Source organism: Ranitomeya variabilis, chromosome 7, assembly GCF_051348905.1.
Source record: "Ranitomeya variabilis isolate aRanVar5 chromosome 7, aRanVar5.hap1, whole genome shotgun sequence".
In the NCBI taxonomy this organism is placed as follows: domain Eukaryota; kingdom Metazoa; phylum Chordata; class Amphibia; order Anura; family Dendrobatidae; genus Ranitomeya; species Ranitomeya variabilis.
Genome location: NC_135238.1, coordinates 48,935,860 through 48,949,623, shown reverse-complemented (window position 1 = coordinate 48,949,623; position 13,764 = coordinate 48,935,860). Strand labels below are relative to the sequence as shown.

General features: G+C 40.4%; 1 protein-coding gene across 1 annotated transcript; it reads right to left on the bottom strand.

Moving 5' to 3' along the window:
• Positions 1 to 2,448: 2,448 nt before the first annotated feature.
• On the bottom strand, positions 2,449 to 3,650 carry LOC143785890 (uncharacterized). Its single transcript, XM_077275030.1, has one exon. The coding sequence runs from the start codon at positions 3,563 to 3,565 to the stop codon at positions 2,462 to 2,464; it is 1,104 nt and encodes a 367-aa protein (XP_077131145.1). The 5' UTR covers positions 3,566 to 3,650; the 3' UTR covers positions 2,449 to 2,461.
• Between the last annotated feature and the right edge of the window lie 10,114 nt (positions 3,651 to 13,764).

Genomic DNA, 13,764 nt, shown 5'->3' with positions numbered 1-13,764 from the left:
GTCATTCCCTGACACTGAAATTTACAGCTCATAGCCCAGGAGTGTGCTGTTCTAACCAGCCATCTCTCCAATCCTACTACGCAATCAGGGTTCGCCAATGGTTTACCATGATAGCCAGAGGTCTGTTGACACTCCATTAGAAAGCTAGCCTGTGGCAAACATTTATAGTAGACCCTGATGTTTGCTATACACAATAATACTACAGTCAAACTCACAGAGATGACATGGTTGTCATATGGTTGAAAGCATACTAGCCTAAATGAACGTCCGTGTACCCCTATGTAAAACGAGGATAGTAAAAGTGTACTCCCGAATCTTAAGATAAAAACAAAAATGGAGTTCTATACACAGTTATAAAAACATTATCAAAAAATCTTTATTCAATATTTTATATTTATATAGTACAAAAAATCTAGATCAAAGACAAAGAAAAAAAGGGGAAAAAATGACCCTAGTAAAATATATGGGTCCAAGGCATCAATACATATACATAGAGAATATCATCATGTTAGTAAAAAATAGGCACTTTAAATCATAAGGGTATCAGTGCACCTTATCAGCCACATTAGTTACAGAAAAAATCTTTACAGCCAGTGCACATCAATGATTGTGCTGACACAGATGCACATATTACCACTAGAGATAAAATACTGGTTCCAAAACACATATCATAAGAGAGAGTCTGTCATAGTGACATTGCACACCAAACCAGAGAGACAGTGCCTTTTTACATGCTTTAATGCTTACCCATGATGTGAGAGGAAAGATGCCCAGAAGCCAAGCACACCCCCTCTGACGCACATTTCCCGTTTGATACATTCCCTTTTTGATAAAGCAAACGCAAAACGTGTGTCAGAGGGGGGGTGCTTGGCTTCTGGGCATCTTTCCTCTCATATCATGGGTAAGCATTAAAGCAATTAAAGGCACCGTCTCTCGTTTCGTGTGCAATGTCACTACGACAGCTCCAGGGACTCTCTTATGATATGTGTTTTTGAATCAGTATTTTATCTCTAGTGGTAATATGTGCATCTGTGTCAGTACAATCATTGATGTGAACTGGCTGTAAAGATTTTTTCTGTAACTATTGTGGCTGATAAGGTGCCGATACCCTTATGATTTAAATTGCCTTTTTTACTACCATGAAGATATTCACTATGTATTTGTATTGATGCCTTGGACCCATATATTTTACTAGGGTAATTTTTCCCCTTTTTTATTTGTCTATTTGATGTAGATTTTTTGTACTATATATGTATAAAATATTGAATAAAGATTTTTGGATAATTTTTTATAACTATATATAGAATTACATTTTTTGTTTTTCTTAAACACAATAATACTGTAGTACAAGCAATAGTCTGATGGCGGGTTTGAATCACCTTTCTTTTCCACCATTAAAAATAGAAAAATACATACATGTGGTAATTCCACATTCGTAAAAGTCCTATCAATCATATTATAAAATTGAGTAATCTGATCTGTAAATGCCATAAAAACAGACAAAATTACATGCCAGAACTTTGCTTTTTCGACTGCCTTAACAACAAAAATTCAATTAACAATCAAAGCAATATGGCATCAATAAAAAATAATGGCTCCATGTAAAAGAAGGCAATAGCCGCCCAGACACACAGTACGATGCTCTGACAGCCCTCAACACAGCATGATGGTGACAACCACAGACCTCTCACACAGTATGATAGTGGTAGTGGTTCCAACACAGTTAATTGGACCTTACATTCCCTCCACCCAATATGATTGTAGCCCCTACAGCCCCACCCCATGCAATATGATAGCCCCTCCCAAAGCATAATAGTTGCCCCTCCACACTAAGATAATATTCCCCACAGCACCCCAGCACAGTATGATGGACCTCATAGTCTCCTCAGATTATAATGGCCATACACAGCGCCCCCTCTCCCCACACAAATGGTATGAAATCAACACAGTTTTTCTCTGCGTTAATTTGATTTTGCATAATTTCTCATTAAGCTCCTGAAAAGTTCACACACTTAATGACAACAGTGTTGTATACTTTGAGGGTTGCTAAATTTTAAACAGCATCTCTTTAGGGGAATCTCCAATATATAGGCCCCTCAAAGTCACTTCAAAACTGAATAGGTCCCTATAAAACTAAGTTTTGTACATTGCCCTAAAATAATGAAAAATTACTGCTAAACTTTTACCAGTTCTACAAAAATAAAAGGATGCTTGAAAATGATGCTGACATAAAAGACACAAGGTAAATGTTTTATTTATTAACTTTTCATGTAGTATAACTATGTGGATTATAGGCTTAAACATTTAAAGTTTAAATATTGTACATTTTTATTACTAAAATAAAGCACAACATGTCAGGAAAAAAATATTCTCAGAATAACTAGGATATGGGACATTCCATCATTATTACTACATAAAGTAACACGTCAGCTTTGAAAAATTGGGCTTTGTAACTAAAAGGTTAAAATGCCTTCTTCCTAATGTGAGTTTTCTGATGTCGAACAAGTTGAGATTTAAATGAAAAAAATATCCCACATTCAGGACAAGAAAATGGCTTCTCTCCTGTGTGAATTCTCTCATGTGAAACAAGAGTTGATTTTTCATTAAAACATTTCTCACATTCTGAACAAGAAAATGGCTTCTCTCCTGTGTGAATTCTCTCATGTCTAGCAAGAGTTGATTTCTCTCTAAAACATTTTCCACATTCTGAACATGAAAATGGCTTCTCTCCCGTATGAATTCTCTCATGTGCAACAAGAGTTGATTTCTTTGTAAAACATTTTCCACATTCTGAACATGAAAATAGTTTCTCTCCTGTGTGATTTCTCTCATGTGCAACAAGAGTTGATTTCTCAGTAAAACATTTCTCACATTCTGAACATGAAAATGGCTTCTCTCCTGTGTGATTTCTCTCATGTCTAACAAGATTAGTTTTATCTGTAAAACATTTTTCACATTCTGAACATGAAAATACTTTCTCTCCTGTGTGATTTCTATTATGTCTAGCAAGATTAGCTTTCTCTGTAAAACATTTTCCACATTCTGAACATGAAAATGGCTTCTCTCCTGTGTGAATTCTCTCATGTCCAACAAGAGTTGTTTTCTTTGTGAAACATTTCCCACATTCTGAACATGAAAATGGCTTCTCTCCTGTGTGAATTCTCTCATGTGCAACAAGAGTTGATTTCTCAGTAAAACATTTCTCACATTCTGAACATGAAAATGGCTTCTCTCCTGTGTGACTTCTCTCATGTCTAACAAGATGATATTTCATAGTAAAACATTTCCCACATTCTGAACATGAAAATGTCTTCTTCCTCGTGGGAGCTTTTTTATTTTCCACACTTTTATTGTGTCTTTTATTTTGCTTAACAGTCTGTGATGAAATAGGACATCGAACTTTAAAACGATCCATGTCTGAGATGTTGGCATGTTCTTCATATGGGTCTTGTTCAATGCTACAATCATCTGCTTTAAAATCAGAAGATATGAGATGTCTTTCGGAGCTCCTGGTACGGCCATCTGTCAAGAATAAAACTGATTTGATTTTTGAGCAAAATAACATCAATACTTAATTGCATTTAAATGGAAAAATTTTTAAAATAACAAAAAGTATTAAAAATAAATTTCATACAAATTGCAAGGTGTGTAGCCAAGTTTTACTATTAGCTGACTAAGGTGTAATATACAGTACATGATGTGATGATTTCACAAAGAGCCAATTGTACTATTGTTCATTCTCAATCATTGGCCATTGAAAACATCAAATAATAAAACATTTTTCATTGGTCGCATATTTTATACGAGAATAAAAATGATCATTGTTGACAGCGCATCATCCCCTATGTGTAAATTAAGAATGTTCTGCATTAATAAAAAAGCTATGAGATAAGGAAACAAATCATCATTGCTACATCTCAATAAAAGATAATAAGCTCAAATCATCTTTCTTTATTAATCAATCAGTGCTCATTGATTAAATTATATTCTCCTTGCAGCCATTCGATTTTATTCTTCAGGAGAAGTTGAGGGCTGTAGCAGTCACCTCTCTGTGTTAGGCCATGTGCACACGTTCAGTATTTTTCGCGTTTTTTCGCTATAAAAATGCGAAAAAACGCTAACATATGCCTCCCATTATTTTCAGTGTATTCTGCATTTTTTTGTGCAAATGTAGCCTTTTTTTCCGCGAAAAAATCGCATCGCGGAAAAAAAAGCAACATGTTCATTAAAATGCGGAATTGCAGGGGATTCCGCACACCTAGAAGTGCATTGATCTGCTTACTTCCCGCACGGGGCTGTGCACACCATGCGGGAAGTAAGCAGATTATGTGCGGTTGGTACCCAGGGTGGAGGAGAGGAGACTCTCCTCCACGGACTGGGCACCATATAATTGGTCAAAAAAAAAGAATTAAAATAAAAAATAGTCATATACTCACCTTCGATGTCTTCCTGCCTCTCCGCTGCATGCTGCCGCTTCGGTTTCTATAGCTGGTGTGCGGTGAAGGACCTGCGATGACGTCGCGGTCTTGTGATTGGTCGAGATCGGTCATGTGACCGCTCACGTGACCGCGACGTCATGGTAGGTCCTGAACCACACCGGCATCTATAGGAACGGACGCCTGCAGGTGAGTATAACCATTTTTTTTATTTTTTTTATTATTTTTAAACATTCTATCTTTTACTATAGATGCTGCATAGGCTGCATCTATAGTAAAAAGATGGTCACACTTGTCAAACGCTATGTTTGACAAGTGTGACCAACCTGTCAGTCAGTTTTCCAAGCGATGCTACAGATCGCTTGGAAAACTTTAGCATTCTGCAAGCTAATTACGCTTGCAGAATGCTAAAAAAACGCGAAAAAAATGGAAAAAAAAACGCAAAAAAAAATGCGGATTTCTTGCAGAAAATTTCTGGTTTTCTTCAGGAAATTTCTGCAAGAAATCCGGACGTGTGCACATACCCTTAGAGTTTCATGCAACACCTCAATGACTGGAAGCGAGCAGCTGCATGGAACATATTCCAATATATCCTGGTAGCCGCTCTCCCAGTAAAACAGCCTAACATGCTTTAAATGCTATTTACCTACAGATTACCAATATATCTGTCAGATTCTCTTTAGGTGTTGATTTTCCACAGGCAGATATTGACCTGTAACAAACACTGATTCATGATATGGGAGCAGCTTTCTTCTCTCTTCCCATAGAAAATAGATGAATGCTTGGCCAAACCATCATGGCTATGGTGGAATTCGAAGACAGTGTGGTCACCAGATTCAGGTACAAGTAATTTCTCTATTAACATCTCTAATTACTTGTCTATGTCTGTGGTCTGGACTGTTTTAGAATAATAAAGCATAATTAATTTCCATACTGCATCCTCTGGTGTGTGCTGTGGAAATTACTGTATTTTTCAGATTAGAAAACGCTTAGGATCATAAAACGCAACCCAAATTTTGAGGGGAAAAAATAGGATTTTTTTTTAAATAAAATGGTGATGCTTCTTATAATCCATGTGTCATATTGCTTGCTCACTGGGGGTGATGGCTGCGGTGAAGCAGGGTACCAGGGTCGCTGCTGGAGGAGGCAGAATCGGATGAGGGGTGTTCCAATGTGTGGAGCTGCAGCTACCTAGTAACAAACACTGTTATGTTACAGCTTTTTTCAACAGCTGTCTAAAACTTATTTACAGAGATACACATGCCCAGAGGCTGCCCCCTGTTGTCAGCTGCAATCTGTGAGGGAATCCAGGCAACTGTTTATTACTCCAAAGAGTCACCATAGTTCTCACTGAAATTGGTAACCTGTCCATTTCAAATAGTAAAAAAAACACCTACAAATAGAAAGATGCACTTTGTTCCAGGTACCTGCTGTGGCATTAGCTTTGGGTGTCTCCGGTGCCAGGGGGGTGTCCGATGCTGCTGGCAATTCCCGGCGGTGCCACTGGGGTGTCCAGTGGTGCTTATGCTGGTCTCTGGTGGAGCCCCCGACAGGTTCATGGGTTTCCTCCTGTGCAGTGGACTTCGGGAAAATGGCCGCCGGGGGCGGCGCATACGCAGATGCAGATCTCGGCACCAAGATCTCGGGAGATGAGATCTCAGCTCTGAAATCTCATCTCCCGAGATCTCGGTGCCAAGATCTCCATCCGAGCATGTGCCACCTCTGGCTGCCATTTTCCCGGAGTCCACCGCACAGGAGGAAACCCATGGACCTCCTGGGGGCTCCACTGGAGTCCAACATGAGCACCACCGGGCAATACTGCGCAACACCCCCGCAGCGCAGGACACCCCCCACTGTGCCGGACACCCCGTCGCTCCGCCAGTCACCGGCAGCAGCACTGGACACCCCCTCATCCAGCCTGCGGCCTGCAGCAACACTACTGGGTAAGATATATCCGCAATGTAAGACACACCCCCATTTTCCACCCAAATTTGGGGGGGGGGAGTGTGTCTTATAATCCGAAAAATACGGTATGTCTATTCTTCAGTGAACACTTCTAATCGACCACTGGCACACCATCTTCCATGTGAAGAGTCCAGGAGTTGCTCATATTGTGTCACTTATGTCTAGAGGTCAGTACTACTAGGTGGTGTCTGTCTCACACAAATGCTGACCGCAACATGCAGAACAGAGGAGCCGTATGGTCGTGTATAAAGAAGAAGTCATGGCCGTGGAGCAAACCTAAAGATGGATAAGCCCAGGCAATTCTCACCTTTCTCTTAGATCTACTCCTGGCTGTGACTATGAGACAATTGTCTTAAAACAGGTTTTTTTTAATCTTCAGCTAGTTCAGTATATTAAATGATTTACTTAGGTTATATATTAATCCTGGAACCAGAACTTTGATAGATATAATGTAAAACATTAAACTAGATACTATGCCAATGAAGTTTGTCACACATCTGATGATCTATCATCCCAGTCTATTCTAAAATCCATATTATAGATACACAACCGGTCTTATTACATATTGAGTTATTACATTGTCAGACCTATATAATCTGCATTTTAGCTGAAAAGAGGAATCTATAGCCAAAAAAGCCGAGAAAACACATAACATAAAACTTCATGCCTAAAATTGTCAAGTCCGGTGAATGAGAACAATGTGACTCTTCTCTGCATTATATAGTGATGACTCCTCACTGGGGCAGTTACCTGTAGGAACGTCCTCTTTGCACCACTCATCATCCCACACATCGTGTTTTCCTTTCTCCATTATGGCTTTAGCTTTGATATTCTTCAGATATTTGCCTGGATGTCAATGCTGTGAAAGTAATAATGTAAAAGTCACAGACAGAAGGAAAACTCATGTGGAATGTTCTAGATGGAGGCTTTTACTACAAGCTCATGAGGCACCTGAGCCACCAAAAGATGCTGACATCTCCGCCTCCTATATAACTGGGGCTGCCCTCAATCAGTATGGCGGCATGTAGTGATAGACATAGGTGTCACTGTAGCAGGGTCCAGTAAGTATACTGCATTACGGCAAAGTGGTTTCCTTCATTATTTTGTCTTCGCACTCTGGATACTCTAGCATTTTTATTTTCCATCATTTAAGGAATGTTTGATCTGGAAATGTATTTTTGGGATACATGCTATGTCTGTTAGTAGGTTTGGAAGAAATTTAGCAGTTTTTTTATTTTTATGGCATTCATTTCTAATATAAATGTCATGTTAGAAGAGTCGTCCACCCCTTTTGATATATTACATTCAGTGCAGTATGGACTGAATTAAAGAAATAAAACATGCTCATCTACTGGTCTCCCAGTTTTTCTCTCTAATATGCAAGGCTATTTTCACATCCACAGTTCACCACAGCCCCAGCGAAAATGGTCATGACTGGTGGTATCCACTACAAGACCGCCGTGTCTGTATAAAATGATTATGCATTTCTGACTCTAAACCAGTCCTTAATGACAGATAACAAAAATGAACATATCTCTGATTAAGGCCCCATTCACACGTCCTCTTTATAAAACATACGAGTGAGACTGTCAGTTTTTACTATCTGTGTGGCTTTCTGTTGGCCGTCCATGTGTACCATCTGTGTGCACCATCCATGTGACACATACTGGAATATAATTTACAGATATTTAGGTTCTGAAGATGTGTAAAGATAGATATATAGATAAATATAGAGTAAATAGAAGATAGACGGATAATTAATACCTTGCCTGCGTGTTGGTTACTGAGCATGTATTAAGTTAATAAAAAAAAAGCTGTGGGGGTCCCCTCCCATTTTTGATAACCAGCAAAGGTAAAGCAGACAGCTGTGAGCTCATGTTATCAGGCTAGGAAGATCCATGGTTATTGGGCCCTTCTCAGTCTAAAAATACCAGTCCTCAGCTGCCCCAGAAGTGGCGCATCAGATTATAAGCACCAATTCTTGCTTTGCTTCAGCTCTTTCTACGCACCAGGACAATCGGGGTAATGGTAGTTGGGGTTAATGTCAGCTGTGATTTGTCAAAAATCACTGCATCAAGCTCTGGGGTTAGTAATGGGGCATCTATGGGGCAGCTCACATCCCTGGATTTTTTCTCAGCCGTTTTCAGTGTGCAAGTGAAATCACATGCATGCTGCGATTGTCACCTACACTCGGCCAAGTCTCGTCTCACTCGCACCCATACAAGCCTATGGGTGCGAGTGAGATAACGCACATTACTGGGATATCATCCGAGTGCTGTGCAATATACGCTGACCCCAGCAATGGAGGAGATGGAGAAATTAATTTCTCCGTCTTCTCTGCTGCTGTGTATTGATCCTATCTGTTTGAGAGGCTCGGACCACAGATGCATGACACTCGGCTCCCGCTCGCAGTAGAGCAGGAGCCGAGGGTCATTAGCATATATATAAAAGCGTTCACATCCTAACCTTTTTTCCCTAGAAAAAAAATACAAATATGCAGTATGGCTACATTCGTGAAAGTCCGATTTATTAAAATATAACATTAAGTAACCTGATCAGTAAATTACATAACTAGAAAAAAAATCAAAATGCCATAATAGCGTTTCTTTGGTGACCGCAACAAAATGTAATAAGTGATGATCAAAACATTGTATCTATTCCAAAATGGTATATATAAAAAGATTGGCTCAATGTGATCAGCTACGTTGAAAGAAAAATAAAAAAAAATTCCCCGTTAAGATGGTATTAATGAATACAAGAAGAAGATAATAAATGACATACAGTAAAGTTGCATACAAATTTCTTAAAATAAAAGGAAATAGACCAGAAACCGATCACTTACATTTTGTGTTTAGGATCCAGAGAGGCAGAAACCGGGACAAGTCTTCAATTCAACTGACCCCAAGAAATGACCAACATCCAAAAGTCTTGCACACATTTTTAGGACCTGGTCTGTTTGTTCTCATCCCCCATCCAGTGATGTCACCTCCAGGCAGGGTCAGGATATTTGCATTCTATGGCTCTTTATGTTGATGCCTCTTCCTGTGGGTTGTGATCTGTAAGGTCAAAGAAAATCAATTCCCAGATCAAATGTGCAAACAACAACCAGTCCACACAAGAATCCTCCACTATAGTTGTGCTGGGACACCCTGGGGGGTTTAGAGTATGTGCACACGTAGAAAGGAGCTCTACAGATTTTTTCGCAGCAGATTTTAGAAATCCGCAGGTAAAAGGCACTGCGTTTTACCTGCGGATTTACCACGGTTTTTATGCGGATTTTGTGCGGATTCCACCTGCGGTTTAACACCTGCGGATTACTATTATGGAGCAGGTGTAAACCGCTGCAGAATCCGCACAAAGAATTGACATGCTGCGGAATGTAAACCGCAGCATTTCCGCGCCTTTTTTTCCACAGTATGTGCACTGCGGATTGCATTTTCCATAGGTTTACATTGTACTGTAAACGCATGGAAAGCTGCTGCGGACCCGCAGCTGCAGATCCGCTGCGGATCCGCAGCAAAATCCGCAATGTGTGCACGTAATCTTATGGCTTTGTGCTTCAGGAGGCCTAGAACCAGTGTCTTCTCCCCTCTTACAATAGGAACTGGTCTGTTACACATTAAGGCCGGGGTCACACTAGAGAGAAATACGGATGAAGGAGAGACGCAAAAACAATACATTGCACCTGGGCCAATGTTTCTCTATGGGGCAGCTTCCATCAGCCGTATATTTCTCGGCCGTATTTAAAGGGCTGAGAAAATCGCAGCATGCTGCGATTGTCAGTGTATTCCTAAAAAAATACGCCAATGAAAGTCTAAGGGGGTGAGAAAAATATGGATTACACATGGACCATGTATGTGACTTGCGAGAAATACGCTTCGGTGTTCTATAGAAAAGCCGGCAATTCAGTGCGATGTACAGTAAAATCACACTGACAGGTTAGAATAGATAAAATAAATGTCTACACATAATATAGGTGTATGTATATATATATATATATATATATATATATATATATATATATGTCAGTGAGACACATATAAAGCGCAGACCAAATGTTTGGACACACCTCATTTAAAGATTTTTCTGTATTTTCATGACTGTGAAAATTGTAAATTCACTCTGAAGGCATCAAAACTATAAATTAACACATGTGGAGTTATATACTTAGCAAAAAAGTGTGAAACAACTGAAATTATGGCTTAAATTCTAGGTTCTTCAAAGTAGTCACCTTTTGCTTTGATGGCTGCTTTGCACACTCTTGGCATTCTCTTGATGAGCTTCAAGAGGTAGTCATCGGGAATGGTTTTCACTTCACAGGTGTGCCCTGTCAGGTTTAATAAGTGGGATTTCTTGCCTTATAAATGGGGTTGTGACCATCAGTTGTGTTGTGCAGAAGTCTGGTGGATACACAGCTGATAGTTCTACTGAATAGACTGTTAGAATTTGCATTATGGCAAGAAAAAAGCAGCTAAGTAAAGAAAAACAAGTGGCCATCATTACTTTAAGAAATGAAGGTTAGTCAGTCTGAAAAATTGGGAAAACTTTGAAAGTGTCCCCAAGTGCAGTTGCAAAGCCATCAAATACTACAAAGAATCTGGCTCACATGAGGACCGCCCCAGGAAAGGAAGACCAAGAGTCACCTCTGCTTCTGACGATAAGTTTATCCGAGTCACCATCCTCAGAAATCGCAGGTTAACAGCAGCTCAGATTAGAGACCAGGTCAATGCCACACAGAGTTCTAGCAGCAGACACATCTATACAACAACTGTTAAGAGGAGACTTTGTGCAACAGGCCTTCATGTTAAAATAGCTGCTAGGAAACCACTGCTAAGGACAGGCAACAAGCAGAAGAGACTTGTTTGGGCTAAAGAACACAAGGAATGGACCTAATGTCCAGTGACCTAATGACCAGTGGAAATCTGTGCTTTGGTCTGATGAGTCCAAATTTGAGATCTTTGGTTCCAACCACTGTGTCTTTGTGTGATGCAGAAAAGGTGAACGGATGGACTCTACATGCCTGGTTCCCACCATGAAGCATGGAGGAGGAGGTGTGATGGTGTGGGGGTGCTTTGCTCGTGACACTGTTGGGGATTTATTCAAAATTGAAGGCATACTGAACCAGCATGACTACCACAGCACCTTGCAGTGGCATGCTATTCAATCCGGTTTGCATTTAGTTGGACCATCATTTATTTTTCAACAGGACAATGACCCCAAACACACCTCCAGGCTGACCAAGAAGGAGAGTGATGGTGTGCTATGCCAGATGATCTGGCCTCCCTCCAGTCACCAGTAGGGTTGAGCGAAACGGGTCGATCATTTTCAAAAGTCGCCGACTTTTGGCTAAGTCGGCGTCTCATGAAACCCGATCCGACCCCTGTGCTTGTCGGCCATGCGGTACGCGACTTTCGCGCCAAAGTCGCGTTTCAATGACGCGAAAAGCGCCATTTCTCAGCCAATGAAGGTGAACGCAGAGTGTGGGCAGCGTGATGACATAGATCCTGGTCCCCACCATCTTAGAGAAGGGCATTGCAGTGATTGGCTTGCTGTCTGCGGCGTCACAGGGGCTATAAAGGGGCGTTCCCGCCGACCGCCATCTTACTGCTGCTGATCTGAGCTTAAGGACAGGTTGCTGCCGCTTCGTCAGAAGCAGGGAGAGCGTTAGGCAGGGTCCACTAACCACCAAACCGCTTGTGCTGCAGCGATTTCCACTGTCCAACACCACCTTCGGTGTGCAGGGACTGTGGAAGCTATTTTTTTTTTTTTTCCCCTCAGCGCTGTAGCTCATTGGGCTGCCCTAGAAGGCTCCGTGATAGCTGTATTGCTGTGTGTACGCCACTGTGGAAACCAACTGCTTTTTTCAAAGCACATATCCTCTTGTTCCTTCCTTTCTGCACAGCTATCTTTTTTGTTTGTCCACACTTTTTATTTAATTTGTGCATCAGTCCACTCCTATTGCTGCCTGCCATACCTGGCTTACATTACTGCAGGGAGATAGTAATTGTAGGACAGTCCCTGTTTTTTTTTTGTTTTTTTTGTGGGAGATTAAGATTGGCATTTCTGCTACAGTGCCATCCCTGTGTGTGCCATCTCTCACTGAGTGGGCCATAGAAAGCCTATTTATTTTTTCCGTGATTTGTGTTCTAAATTCTACCTCAACACAAAAACACTACATCAATCAGTGGGAGAAAAATATTGGCCTCAGTCAGGGCTTGTGTGCCACTGCTGTGTGTGCTATCTCTCATTCAGTGGGCTATAGCAAGCCTATTTTTTTTTTTTTTTTTTTAATATTATTTGGTTTCTAAAGTCTCCCTGAAAAAAAAAAAAAAACCTAAAAAAACAGTGGGAGAGTAATATTGCCCTTTCAGCTTGTGTGCCAGTCTTGACTCCTGGGTGTGCCACCTCTCTCTCTCTCATTCAGTGGGCCATAGAAAGCCTATTTATTTTTTTTTTTAAATATTATTGGGTTTCTAAAGTCTCCCTTAAAAAACAAAAAATACATAAAAAAACAGTGGGAGAGTAATATTGCCCTTTCAGCTTGTGTGCCAGGCTTGACTCCTGGGTGTGCCACCTCTCTCCCTCTCATTCAGTGGGCCATAGAAAGCCTATTTATTTTTTTTTTTAAATATTATTGGGTTTCTAAAGTCTCCCTTAAAAAACAAAAAATACATAAAAAAACAGTGGGAGAGTAATATTGCCCTTTCAGCTTGTGTGCCAGTCTTGACTCCTGGGTGTGCCACCTCTCTCCCTCTCATTCAGTGGGCCATAGAAAGCCTATTTATTTTTTTTAAAAAATATTATTGGGTTTCTAAAGTCTCCCTTAAAAAACAAAAAATACATAAAAAAACAGTGGGAGAGTAATATTGCCCTTTCAGCTTGTGTGCCAGTCTTGACTCCTGGGTGTGCCACCTCTCTCCCTCTCATTCAGTGGGCCATAGAAAGCCTATTTATTTTTTTTTTAAAATATTATTGGGTTTCTAAAGTCTCCCTTAAAAAACAAAAAATACATAAAAAAACAGTGGGAGAGTAATATTGCCCTTTCAGCTTGTGTGCCAGGCTTGACTCCTGGGTGTGCCACCTCTCTCCCTCTCATTCAGTGGGCCATAGAAAGCCTATTTATTTATTTTTTTAAATATTATTGGGTTTCTAAAGTCTCCCTTAAAAAACAAAAAATACATAAAAAAACAGTGGGAGAGTAATATTGCCCTTTCAGCTTGTGTGCCAGTCTTGACTCCTGGGTGTGCCACCTCTCTCCCTCTCATTCAGTGGGCCATAGAAAGCCTATTTATTTATTTTTTTAAATATTATTGGGTTTCTAAAGTCTCCCTTAAAAAACAAAAAATACATAAAAAAACAGTGG

Coding starts and splice junctions, on each gene's coding strand:
- LOC143785890 (XM_077275030.1), bottom strand. CDS start 3,565: ATGTTATTTTGCTCAAAAATCAAATCAGTTTTATTCTTGACAGATGGC.